Consider the following 13,531-nt stretch of genomic DNA (forward strand, 5'->3'; position numbering starts at 1 on the left):
ATTGTCATATTCACTTACAAATGCAGACACCGCGGCACACAGGTGGCACAGGTCTGAATCCCTACCAGGCCGGGGAACGTGGATCAAACCACTTAATTTGTAAAGGCAAAAATAACAATATGTCTCTCATGGTTTTAGGACTGGATGATCTGAAAAAATCTGAAAATCACGAGAAATGTAAAGGAAAGTACTTTGTAAACTCTGAAATACTATATACAAACTGAAGTCACTGATGAGTACATGATTCTCAGTGGTTTGCTGTGCTAAGACTCCTAATTCCTGTGTTTTACAGTCAGCCCTCTGTATCCACGGGTTCCACATCCTCGAATTCAACCGATCGTAGATCAAAAATATTCAGGAAAAAAAATCCAGAAAGCTCTAAAAGGCAAAATTTGAATTTGCTAGGAAAGGCAACCGTTTACACAGTTTTTACATCCTATTTACGACTATTTAAATAGCACTGACATTGTATGAACAACTGTTTACACATGACTGAGGTCGTATTAGGTATTGGAAGTAATCTAGACATGACTTCAAATACGCTGGAGAGACCGCTATGCTCTCGTAAATTACATCCAACAGAAACCCTTGAGTGGCTTTACCACAAAATGTCTCATCTGTTAACTTTACCACACGATCCTCGAGATGCACTTTATTAGCCGAAACCAGTCCTCATAACAGTTGTGTTCGTGCCAGGAATAAAGCTGGACCACGGAAGCCTGGACTCTCTCAAAGGGTCCTGCACAGACCACAGCCCCTGAGCAAGACACCAGAGGCCCAAAGAGCAGAAATCACCTGGACGTCACATTTCTCAGAAGGATGAACAAAACCTGAGGTAAGCAATTTAAAGCTCATTACCACCCACACATTCCGATGGGCTGAGAACCCAAGGGCGGCTCCGTGATTCACTCCCGCTCGCCTCCACGGACCCTCCCTCAACGGGGCAAGAATTTACGGGCACTACAAGCTCAGCTGTTGTCTGGGCGAGAGTCTGTCATCACAACACTACTTCCCTTATCGTGCTCGTCAGCTTAAGATCGACTGAAAATCACTTTTCTGGCCAGCAGGATCCTGTCACCCAGTGACCTAACCTCGGATGACGAGACTAATAGCCATCGGCATTTCCCAGCCAACAAGGGCTGCTCCGTCCCAATTCTGCAGCCAAACGGTCCGGGAAAAAAGGACCGCGTGGCTGTGAGCGCCCACGTGCCCTTGGTGCCGGGGCACCCATCCTGCTCCCACAATGGATGCCCTGTGCAGCCTCTTCCCGACCTTGGCTCAGCTCCCCTGGTTCCCACGACGGACAGGCTCGTGCAGGAGACGCACACACACACACACACACACACACACACACACACACAGCTCCCACCCTGTCTTTCCTAGAACTTCTCTCTCCTGCTTGGCTGCAAGGATGAAGGGATACCCTCCCTCCAGAGTCAGTGAGACTGAAAACAGGAAAACCATAGTGGAGGGGGGGGCAGGGGGAGGGAATCAATGAAACAAAAAGCCTTCTCTTCAAGAAAGCACCAAAACTGATAAATCTCCAGCATGACAAAGATAAAGACAGCAGACATGAATCACCCACAATAGGAATGAACCCAGGGATGTCACTACAGGCCCTGCAGCCTCTAAAAGGAAGAGAGGGCACCACTGACAACTTCACGCTCATAAATTCAGCGACAGAAGAGACGGGCCGATTTCTCAAAAACCATAAACCGCCAAAACGCGTCCAAGATGAAACAGACAGCCTGAATGGTTCTACAACCACTAAAGCTGTTGAATTTGTAATTAAAGACCAAAAAAGAATTCTCCAGGCCCAGGTGGTTTCATTGGAGAATTCGACCAAACATTTAAGAAAGAATCAACAGAACTTTTACAATCTCTTCCAGAAAACAGAAGAGGAAGGAAAACTTCCCAACTCTTAAGTTTTCCTCGAGTTGGTGTTCCTCATTTAGATGAGAGAAAGCAAAATTCAACTGCAGGGCTTTTCTTCATCTCTTCCAGGCACTAAGATATCTTACAAATAAAAGTAAGAGTTGCCCTGAAACCTCCGCAACGTTTCACTGTAATAGTGAATTTTTCTTGCGGTATATTAAGTTCCTGCACTCTAGACAAGTGGAAATATTTTTATTTTATCTTATTTATTTCCTTTATATTTTTGGCCGCGTCGGGTCTCAGCTGCGTCATGTGGGATCTTCTGTTGCTGTTGTGGCGCGTGGGCTTCTCTCTAGTTGTGGCGCATGGGCTCCAGAGCGCAGTGGGCTCTGTAGTTTGTGGCACGTGGGCTCTCTCGTTGAGGCGCGCAAGCTCAGTAGCTGTGGCGCCCGGGCTTAGTTGCCCCGCGGACTGTGGGATCTTAGTTCCCCGACCAGGGATCGAACCCGTGTCCCCTGCATTGGAAGGCGGATTCTTTACCACTGCACTGCCAGGGAAGTCCCGGTGGAAATATTTTAAACAGATCTCCAAGGGGCTGTTTTTACTTCAGTGCTTCTACCACTGATTGACATTCCAAAACATTTTACGGTCACCGAGAAATTAAAGCTGAAAACTTCACAGTGGGAATCCCAACACTGTATCTTGAAGATGTAGGAGCATTAACTGGATTCACACAGTGAGGACACAGAATTGCAGCGAGTGTGAGCAGTCAGGTCAGATGATGAACCCAACAGGGATGTGACCAAACGCCAGAGCCAGGGTTCTGCGGGACGGTCACGTGCATCCTGCGCTGGGAAGCTGAAATCCGGTGCCCCCAGGCCAGCATCTCTGTTCCGTCTCAGGCTGGGACCGCCAGGCATCCGCAGGAGTCAAGACTAGCGGCTGTGAATCCATTCCAGGCGAAGATGACAGAGCCCGAGCCCCCTTCTCGCCGCATGTGCCTGGACAGACCCTTGCTCACTCTGCCGAGTTTCAGCAGGACAGGTGTGGGCAGAGCACGCTGCTGACCCGTGCAGAAGCTGGGGAAGCATCAGAAAGTGAGGGATGGAGCCCAGACCGGCAGAGCCTGGACCACTCCCAGGTGTGGAGCTGCCCTGACGTCTCCCTGCCAGGGACCAGGGCCCTCACACAAATGCAGGTGGGCGTGCGTGTGGCCAGGCAATTTTTAAAGTCACGTCTAAAATCTTTTAATTCAAGGATGATGTTAAATATATATGTATATAAATTTACACATATGTAAATACATATGCATATATATTTACATGTATGTAAATATATATTTACATGTATGTAAATATATGTATATAAATTTACATGTATGTAAATATATGTATATAAATTTACATGTATGTAAATATATGTATATAAATTTATGTATACATAAATAATCTCCTGTCTATATGTGAGACAAGCATACTACTAACAAGTTTAAAAATCATCCACTGTTTCTTCCTCAAGCTCTTGAAATAAACTCTGTTCCTTTAGAGGATACAAGTTTACTCAAAATATAATTTATTTTTCCTCCTGAAAAATTATAATACTGGGAGTGCGGGGAGCAGAATCTGAGACTGTGGGAACATGCAGCACGTCACAGAGATAATTACATGGTAACGACAGGAAAGGACAAGAAGAGGAGCCCATCACCACATCTGAATACCAAGTGACCTACCGTACAGCGGGATCTCTGAAACACAGAGAGGAACAGCTTGCCCTCGGTCTCCAGAACAGAGCAAGTGTCTGACTCTCCCACCCGCACGGTGTGCCCAGAGGCTCCCGCCCCCTCTGCTCGGCTGCCCGGACACCGGGCGGCACACACACCTCCACGAGCCTCCAGGCCTCGCTGATGACGGCATACTGGAGACGATTCAGAGCAAAGCCGTCAACCTCCTTCGTGAGTTTGACCGGGGACTGTCCAATCTTCCGCATCAGGGCGTAGGTTCTGTCCACCGTCGCAGGGGCCGTCTCCGGGTGTGGGACCAGCTCCACCAACGGGACGTAATAGGGCGGATTTACCTTAGGAGAGAGACAGAGCAGAGAGAGTCAGGAAGACGGCGCTGGCGTTTGGGCGTCATTCCGGCAGAGCTGGCTCACCGTCCCGAAGGGTCAGCAGCAGGGCAGATGGGGCCCCTCGAGATTCAGCATCCCGTGACAAGAAACTCGAGAAATAAAGTAATGCACAGAGGGGGGAGAAAACGAAAGAACTTGAGAGCACAGAACTGCATGAATCATAACCAACACTGAGGTTCCCATCGGAGAGTGCAAACTGCCATCCTGTACATTTACCGCTTACCTCCAAACACCTGACCTCCCTCGGGATTTCTCTGCTCCCAGCTCTCTTGACCTTGTAAGCTTCTACCTACCCTGCCCCCAGCCATCCTCCTTCCACAAGTCATTGCCAGTCTACTGTGTCAGTGTTAAAAATTATTGGAGGGCTTCCCTGGTGGCGCAGTGGTTGAGAATCTGCCTGCCAATGCAGGGGACACGGGTTCGAGCCCTGGTCTGGGAAGATCCCACATGCCGCGGAGCAACTAAGCCCGTGTGCCACACCTACTTAGCCTGCGTGTCTGGAACCTGTGCTCCACAACAAGAGAGGCCGCGACAGTGAGAGGCCCGCACACCGCGATGAAGAGTGGCCCCCGCTCGCCGCAACTAGACAAAGCCCTCGCACAGAAACGAAGACCCAACACCGCCAAAAATAAATAAATTAATAAATTAATTTTAAAAAAAATTATTGGATTGGCAGTATCTTCCCTAAAGTTGGTATTTCCTTAACTTCTCCATGTCGAGCCTCAAACATCTGCTTCCGCAATCATATCTTACCTAGAAGTCACACAATATCAGAAGCTCTCTTCAGCCTCAACATCGTGATGGATGCTAAGACAGAAAGAGAGTCTGTCCACAGTGGAAATGCTTGCCTGCCCAGCTCTGGTTTTCTTGGTTTCCTTTGAGAAACCACTCTTGAAGATTCTCAAAGAAAATTCTCCTACATCTAAAGAAAAGGCTGTTTGAGGAACTTCCCTGGCCGTCCAGTAGTTAAGACTCCACGCTCCCACTGAACGGGGCACGGGTTCGATCCCTGGTCGGGGAACTAAGATCCAACATGCCGCAGGGCACAGCCAAAACACAAAAACAAAATAAGGAAAAGGCTGTTTGATAAAAGGCTGCTGATTGGCCTCACCACTAAGCAAATGCACACTAAACTGTTCCCCAAGTGATGCTTTACTTTAAATTGTTTTTCCTCCATGTTTGGGTGAAAATTGGTAGAATCTCACATCTACCAAATAACTACAAGAAGCATCCACTTTAAAATGACGTGTTCTACAGAAGAGAGAAGAAATTATTTCTCCTCAGACCGGCTGGAGACGCAGCTGGTCCACACGCTTCAGAGGTTTATTCTGCTCCCAGCCTGTCTTGGTCGCCCTGTCGCAGCCTTCTTAGAAAGCAAGCAAGGACAGCACCTATTTCAGATAAATTACAAATCAATGCCTTGTTGAATCACTTGTCTCCTGCCTATAATCACTGAATTCTTATAAAAATGTTTAACCTCTGGCCTTTTTAAGATCAGAATTATAAGAACTGGAAGCATGTCTCTCCTAGATGAACTTTTCTTTACTATAAAGCAGGGATGTCGGGACTTCCCTGGTGGCGCAGTGGTTAAGAATCCATCTGCCAGTGCAGGGGACACGGGTTCGAGCCCTGGTCCGGGAAGATCCCACATGCCGCGGAGCAACTAAGCCCGCGCGCCACAACTACTGAGCCCGCGCGCCACAACTACTGAGCCTGTGCGCCTAGAGCCCGTGCTCCGCAACAAGAGAAGCCACCGCAATGAGAAGCCTGCGCACCACAACGAAGAGTAGCCCCCGCTCGCTGCAACTAGAGAAAGCCCGCACGCAGCAACGAAGACCCAACGCAGCCAAAAATAAATAAATAAAATAAATTTTAAAAAAAGAGAGAGATGGGGTAAAACTCCTGTCAGAGGACTTAGGGGGTGTTTTCTGAACAATTTGATTCAGTTGTTTTTTAAACTGACTTAGAAGTAAAAACACTGGTTAGAAATGGAAGCTCTGGGCTTCCCTGATGGCGCAGTGGTTGGGAGTCTGCCTGCTAGTGCAGGGGACACGGGTTCGAGCCCTGGTCTGGGAAGATCCCACATGCCGCGGAGCGGCTGGGCCCGTGAGCCACAACTGCTGAGCCTGCGCGTCTGGAGCCTGTGCCCCGCGGCGGGAGGGGCCGCGACAGTGAAAGGCCCGCGCACCGCGATGAAGAGCGGTCCCCGCACCGCTATGAAGAGTGGCCCCCACTTGCCGCAGCTAGAGAGGGCCCTCGCGCGAACCGGGGACCCAGCACAGCCAAAAATAAAATAAATAAAAAATAAAAATAAAAAAAAAGTAGCTATAAAATTTAAAAAAAAAAAAAAAAAAAAAGAAATGGAAGCTCTTGACTAAGAGGCTTGCACCTTTTATTGAAGCAACCAAGTAACAATCACGGTGTCTAAGAGGCTTTTTATGGACACACACGTGTCACGGAAGCAAAGACATGACATGCTTCATGGGACTTGGTATTTGGATGCTTCAATTAAGGTCTCTCTGGTGCTGTTTTCACCTGCATGGAGTGGTAACTAGATGCTTGGTTTTCTTCTCTGTGCTCTGGGTCTAAGTCTCCTTATTTTGTAACCATTCTTTCACACTTTCCATTAAACTTCAGTGTGAGGACACCCAGCACCATTCAGTCGTGTAAACGGTGGTCCAGGCTGCCCTCTGTGCAGCACGAAGACCCAGCAGGCAGCTATGGCCCCCTTTGTCTTCATCTCCCCCTCAACCTCCTCCTGCTCAGAAAGGGGGATCTCCCTGCTCCCCACTCGAGGACCCCTCACCTCCCTAGGCCCTGGCCACTCGTGCTGGGAATTCTGCCCCAAGTTCCGTGCAGGAGCTGCCCCGTACCTAAGCCAGTTCTCATTCTGCAGAGTAACTCTCACGAGTCTCCACGACCCAAGTACTACCAAGCCTTCCACCTTTCTCCTGCTCTTGCAGTCAAGCTGGTCTCCTGGCGATTCTACGAGGCCCATGCTTGTTCTTGGCCCGGGTGGGCTTGAGCTAAGTTAGCGTCTCTGTCGTAGCAGGCTGTCCCAGTTCTCCAAGGTCACACTGACCTCCACTCGGTACTCAAACGTCCACCGAATGACCCCTGAATCCCCACTCTGATTCCCCTTTCCTGACATTAACACGTTAATCGCAAAAAGATTGAGTGTCCACGTGCCAACTTGGAGCTCATGGTCCGACACGCCTCGCAGCGCACACCTGGTGAGTACGTTGGCACAGTCAGTGACAACGTCTGGTGGAAGGGACCACAAAAAGGAGGGTTTAAGTCAGAGCTGCTGCACCGGAATCTCGGGGGGGACCCGGACCCTGCACATCAGCACAAGTGACCCCACTCTGAGCTAAGTTCAGGAAACCACACAGTACAGGTGACCCACCTGCAGAATCCCATGTGGTCCAGACTTTTCGTTAACGTAGCACCTTTCCTTGGCACTGGGATGATTTGATTAGCAGTCTCTCCCCTCAGCTAGACGGTGAGTTACTTAAGGGCGAAAGTCTGTAGGTATTGCTCATTCTCTCCCACAGTGCATGAGGTACAAGATACAGTTCAAGGGATTTAGGGACAAAATTCTTTGTAAGACAGTGATATTGTACAACTCTCTAAATATACTAAAAACCACTGAAATGTACAAGTTGAATTGTGTGATATGTGAATTATATCTCAGTAAAGCAGTTACAAAGTACTAGCAGATTCGTCCAAACACGTTGCTCCCAGAAAGCCAGGTGAGACTCGCTGCATCTCCAGGCTCGACATACTCACAGGATGTGCCACGAGGCACTGCTTCACGTGTACCAAGCCAGAGAACAGCCGGGAGGGCAGGAGGCAGGAGCTGGAGCTGCTCAGGACGACCTGGTCACCAACGATTCCATCCAGCTGGGCAAAAAGCTGCTTCTTCAGCTCTAGGTTTTCTGGAACACATTCCTGAAAAGGACATCTTCCAGTTACTACTCAGGGTCACCGCACTCAGACCCCAAGCAAAGCGTTTCATGTTTGAGTCATTCCAAAAAGAACCAATGAAAAAAACGACCAGCAAAATTTAAGAACAGGGGAAAAAAATGCTGCCGAAAAGTATGACAAATCTTGGTAACTCTGGACACCAGGTGATGCAGATATGGGAACTGTATTTTCTAGTTTTGTGTCGGACTGAAAATTCTCATAATAAAAAAGTCCTTCAACCGCGTTGGGGGTGGGTTCTACACACAGAATACACGACAGCACTGCAGGCAAAGCGCTGGGATATCAACAGCAGTCATCACCACTTGTTTGTCCTGAGCACCAGATCAACTTATCTTCAAGGAAAAATCTTACCTCCATGAAATGAACAAACATGTTACATCCATAACTCCCAAAAGGCTTCTTGAGAGTCCGCTTCTAATTGGAAATCTTTTGACAAAGACCTTTGTTTCTAAAAATCTAAAATTACTTTAATAGGGCGGTAACGGAGGAGGCTAGAGGAGCAAATTTGGATTAAATACCGCAGATAACAACTGCTCGGAAATTCTGACGACGTACAGAAGGGGGTGGGGGTGAGAAGACGTTCTCAGACACCCAAGCGCAGACCCACGGGTGACGCAGGTCCCTGGGAACGCGATGCTCACGGCGGGTGCCGCCCTGCTGTGGAGGGAGGCAGAACAGAAGAGGATTCTCTCTGGACATTCCAGAGCAAGCTTCCTGCCTGCCACCCCCTGGGGACATCCCACCAGGGTCACGCCTACCCAGGAGGGCCCCTGAGCTCCCAGTCGCTGGTGAATCGGGGGAATGGTTCTCAGTGGGGTCAGATAACAGAATCAACTGGTGCTTGCTAAAGATGCAAATTCTCAGGCCCCCATCCCAGACCCACTGATTCAGACCCCCCGCGCGCGGAATCGAGGCATCTGCATTTTTATCCAACCTTCTGATGACTTTTGTTCACTAAAGTTTGAGACCCACTATTCTGAGGTGTGATCCAAAGCGGGGGCCGACAGCGCTGCCAGTGGTTTGCTACCAAATCCATCCTCAAGGGTCTCCCACTCTGAGGTCAGGCTTCCCAGCTCCTTCCTCTCCACATACTGGCTGAGCGTGCCCAGGTTAGTCTATCAGCACCGTGGTGGTGGAAACGGCACAGACACCAGCAGATAACCAGAGGTGCGCAAAAGTCAAAGTGCAAGGCAGAAGTACTACCAGTAATTTTATCAGAATCACCCCTCAAAAATAAAATATTTTCAAGTTTAATAATATCTAATAGTTAATATCTAATATAGTGAAATTAGCTGTGTAAATATTATGACATGAATTCCATTTCTAAACCAGCGACAAGATTTTAAACGTTTTCCTCTAAGGGTAAGAAGTCAATACTGTGTTTGCTGGTACTTTTAAAAAATATAATCAAACCATGTGGAATTTTATTCAGAACAAAAGGTCACATAAGCACCACATCTCAAAGACAGGGGGAAAAAAACGGAGTCATTTAAGAACTGTGAAGCCCATTGTGTTAAATCCCCTTATCAGAGGGGAAAAGCTACAGTAGCTGGCTGGTTGTATTGAGTAATTCCTGGATCAGTTAAGTCTGCAAGTTGGGTTAAGTTTAAATGGAGCCTTGTAGTAAAGCCAGAGACTAAACGTGATGCAGATACAGTGTAAGCTAATAAAAGAGTCCCGTGAATGGCCTTATTGTGAGCCTGTCCTGCAGATTCTCCCTTGAAATTCTATGCCTTTCTTCAGATCATTTGATTATCAAAAAGGCAAGAACACTTGAACCAGAGGAAACCCAAACCTGCTACAATTATGTAAGGGCTTTAATGGCGCATCTGCTTGAAGTTTGATTGCTGTTGTTGTTAATAGTGACCCAGTTGTGTCCCATGTACTGGGCCAGGGTTACGCCTCTGTCCCTGTCAAGCCTTGAGCTCATCTCCTTGCTGTTACTCATGGCTTGCCTGAGGAAGGGGGCCTGCAAACTGCTACTCAGGACCATCATCACTTGGGTGGATCACAAAGCTGAGAGCGGCCGCAGTCGCTGGGTTCCCACAGACGGCTGGGAGGGAAGCAGGGAAGGACAGCAAACAGCGAGAGACACACAACCTCGCTCTCTCCTGCCCTCAGCAGGGCGGCCAGGTGAGAATCCCCGGGCGGGCTCATGGTGTCTTTCGGGGGCCTGTCTAGGGAAAGCCACCAGATGGGAAGTGTCAGAGTGAAACTTCTCTCACTGCTGAAGGTAATTAGCTGGACTTGGCTTAATTAAACTCTGACAGCATTTTCAAAGCAACGGCTATTATTTGTTTGTGTTTCGTTTGTTTTGAGGTGGGAGAGAGATGCAGCCCATAATAAGTGATATTCTCATGCACAACCACAAGCTCAGGTTCTGACAAACAAAACTCTGGGGACAAGGAAAGCACTAAGGAACTTTCCAAGCGTCACAACTATTAATGGTGGCTCAAAGGGAGCTTACTCGTGACTTAAAGGATACTTAAAAGGGGGGTTCAGATACTTAAAAGGTGGGGTTACGTTTAAACACCCCTTTTCCCTTCCATTCTTGAAAGGAAGAAACTGAATGATGATATATTATAGGTCTAACTTTTCGTTCCCTCCCATTTACTTGAAATTTTAAAGTAAATAATTTATATACTTTAGTGTTTTATTATCAGTAAAAGTCACCAATGACAGCACTCGACCCAGTAGGACTGTTTTGGAAAACGGGCACGGCCACGAGTCAGTGGATTGGATGATCCCCAGGCAAAGGAGGTGCTGGACGAGAGCTCACTGCTGAAGTTTTTACCCACTTGCTGTGCAACCGTGTGCATTTTCCAAAACAAATACTTTCATGGGGAAAATGAAATTTAGTTGATTTTTTAAAGTCAATTCAGGCATTTTAGATAAGCATCCTGTTGCTAGAAAATCTACATTTGCTAATGCAAAATATCTGGAAGCAGTCTTCAATGTTCTTTCCAGAAAGAAAGAAAAACTAAATTAGAAGACTTTGGTACTTAAGGTATTTTACATGCAAAGAAGTTCTATTAGCCAATTTTAGCAAGAAAGACATGGGAAGAAAGGAAATTTGAGCTAAAATCCTATTGTAATCATGGCAGAGGGAGTTCATTCTCAACTTGAAGATGGACATGATCTACACATAAGTTCTGTCTCTTAGCACTAATTAAGTCTCTTGCTTCAACCTGTTTAATCATCACCAATTTCACTTCAGTATTTCTTGCAAGAGCACAATCTCTAAAATCCACCACATCAATAGACTGCTGTGACTAGTCTTCTCAAGAGGTGCATGTCACGATTACCAAAAAAAAAAAAAAAAGACAAACCTTCTTGCTGTAGCAGAAATAGCATGTGTTTAAAAAAAGAAAGGAAAAGTACAAGTTGTCAATATCACAGGCAATAAACAGCACAGTGCCCTAACCAGAGGCTCATATTTTTCTTTAAAAATCAAAATAAAGTTTTTTTAAAGCCTATTATAAATCCTAAACAGAGTTCTACAATAATCTAGAACAAATTATACCCAATCAAGAGAGACCTTTCCAAAGTAAAAACCAGTGTGGACCGTACTGAGGAATGTGCCTTCCTGGGGATTAGGTGTGAGGATGACCAGGATGGCTGTGGTCTGCTTTCAACAGGAGCCCTTTCTCGGGTAACCACAGGGGACGGGGACCAGGCAGAGGGGCACAGGCGTCAACTGCTGTCCTAATGGGATGTCTATTTCCATCCTCATTCCAATGATTTTCTTGGTACCTTTTATGAAATCATTTATTTACAATTAAGTTAAAATGCTTGACATGAAAATATTATGATTTAAAATATTCCCCATAAGCCTGCAATTAGCATATAGTTTTACAGCATTCCTAAATAAAGTGAGTATATGCTCGTGGGGTCATACACGAATCACTGGGGTGTTACGATTGCCCGTCAGAAAGCCTCCAAGCCATGTGCTTCTTGCCAGATGCTGTAATAGAGCCATGACCTCTCACCTCTGGTCCTGAAAGGTGAGTCTTCCCCATCCCAAACCATGAAGTGTACGGGAAAGTAAGGTGGGGTTACTGCTTCCATCACCTGCAGCACCAGGCCACCCAAAACCGAGGCACTGGGCTTGCCTCCATCCCGCAGTCCTGATGTTTTACCTCCCAGTCAGAAAAGACAACAGGTGAATTTAGAAAGATAGTTAATATAAATGTATATATGCATTTGTTTATTGGTTTGTGTGTTTGTTTACTGAAAACTGACCTGTGGCCTACAACAGAATTTAGCTAAAAATAGGCCCTCTTCAGATTTCTCCAATTGGCAGCACAACAACTGTTAAAAAAAGGAAAATGTATATAACCCTGAAAACAAAGGTGCAGAGGCAAATTCACGCTAAATTTTTTAAACCTTAAAAAAGAGAGTATGTATGCTAATGAAAGTTTCTCCCATAACCTGATGGAAACGCCTGCTTCCAGTCATGTGATGCACTAGGAGACCTAAACGCCCTCCCTCCACAAACCAGATTACTCCATATAAAAGAAGTCATCCTTTTAAATGAATAGCGAACCTCTCAGGAATGTAAGGAAAACCAGAGCAGCCAGCACTAGAGTGATCTGTGACCCTCAGGGGAGGGAGAACGTTCAAATGACCTCAGGAAGAGCCGAACCAGAGGCCACAGGATTCAGGGAGCTGCGGTCAAGGCCCCCGTGATACAGTCGAGACCCTCAAAAGGCTATATTTTCAGTGAACTGGTCAACTAGTTTAAACCAAAACCAGCCCATCTGCTGAGGGAGAAGACAGGGAGCTTGTCTTGATCCGGGCTCCAGCTGGGAAGGTCACAGGGTGGAGGGAGAGGAAAACAAATACGTGAATTCATATTCATGAGCCTGAATTTCACCCAGGTTTGGGGTTCAAAATTATACTACACATGATGTGGTCTGGACACTCACAAGCTGAGAAAGTTACATAAAAATCGCTCCCCGGCTAGTGATATTAATACTACCAGGAGACACACACTCAAGAAAACCCTGGAGGCATACCTGCTGAAGAGCCCTCACCTTTCCTCGGATTCACAAATAAAGAGCACACTGAAGAAAACAAACCACCGAAAACTATAAACACGTGAGACCACCTGGACAGAACAAAGAACAGAACCTCGCATAACTGAAAAATAGGAGAGCCTAGTAAAATAAGTATGTTTAAGTTAATTAAAGTATTAGAAAGGAATCAAACCCAGAAAGACCAGGATGATTTGGAAAAGCACTAACTATAATATCTAGAAATTGGAATTAAAAATAAAGTTACTGAGTAAGTTAAGCGACAGGATAAACACAGCTGAAAAGAAAATTAATGAACAAGACAGAGGCAAGGAAAGGACCCAGAATGCCATATAGAAAGGCAAAAGTTGACAGGTCATCAAGGAGAATCAGACAAACCTACCATATACTGTGACATTTCAACACCCCTCTCTCAATTATTATGAAAAAGCATTCAAAAATTCAGGAAGCACGTGGGAGAAATAAACACAAGTAACAAGCTTGATCTACCGGACATGGACAGCCTT

At 46.6% G+C, this 13,531-nt stretch overlaps 1 protein-coding gene across 2 annotated transcripts in view; it reads right to left on the reverse strand.

Annotated features, from left to right (window-relative positions):
- Nucleotides 1-13,531, reverse strand: part of CRYL1 (crystallin lambda 1) — a 94,754-nt gene that overhangs the window by 15,900 nt on the left and 65,323 nt on the right. For both annotated transcript variants that reach the window (XM_059903001.1, XM_059903002.1), the window contains exons 4-5: nt 7,792-7,953; nt 3,754-3,948 (exon numbers count right to left, since the gene is read on the reverse strand). In XM_059903001.1, the coding sequence (XP_059758984.1) occupies nt 3,754-3,948; nt 7,792-7,953 (357 nt within the window). The remainder of the gene's footprint in view (nt 1-3,753; nt 3,949-7,791; nt 7,954-13,531) is intronic.

The sequence above is a fragment of the Balaenoptera ricei genome, chromosome 18 (assembly GCF_028023285.1).
Source record: "Balaenoptera ricei isolate mBalRic1 chromosome 18, mBalRic1.hap2, whole genome shotgun sequence".
NCBI lineage: Eukaryota > Metazoa > Chordata > Mammalia > Artiodactyla > Balaenopteridae > Balaenoptera > Balaenoptera ricei.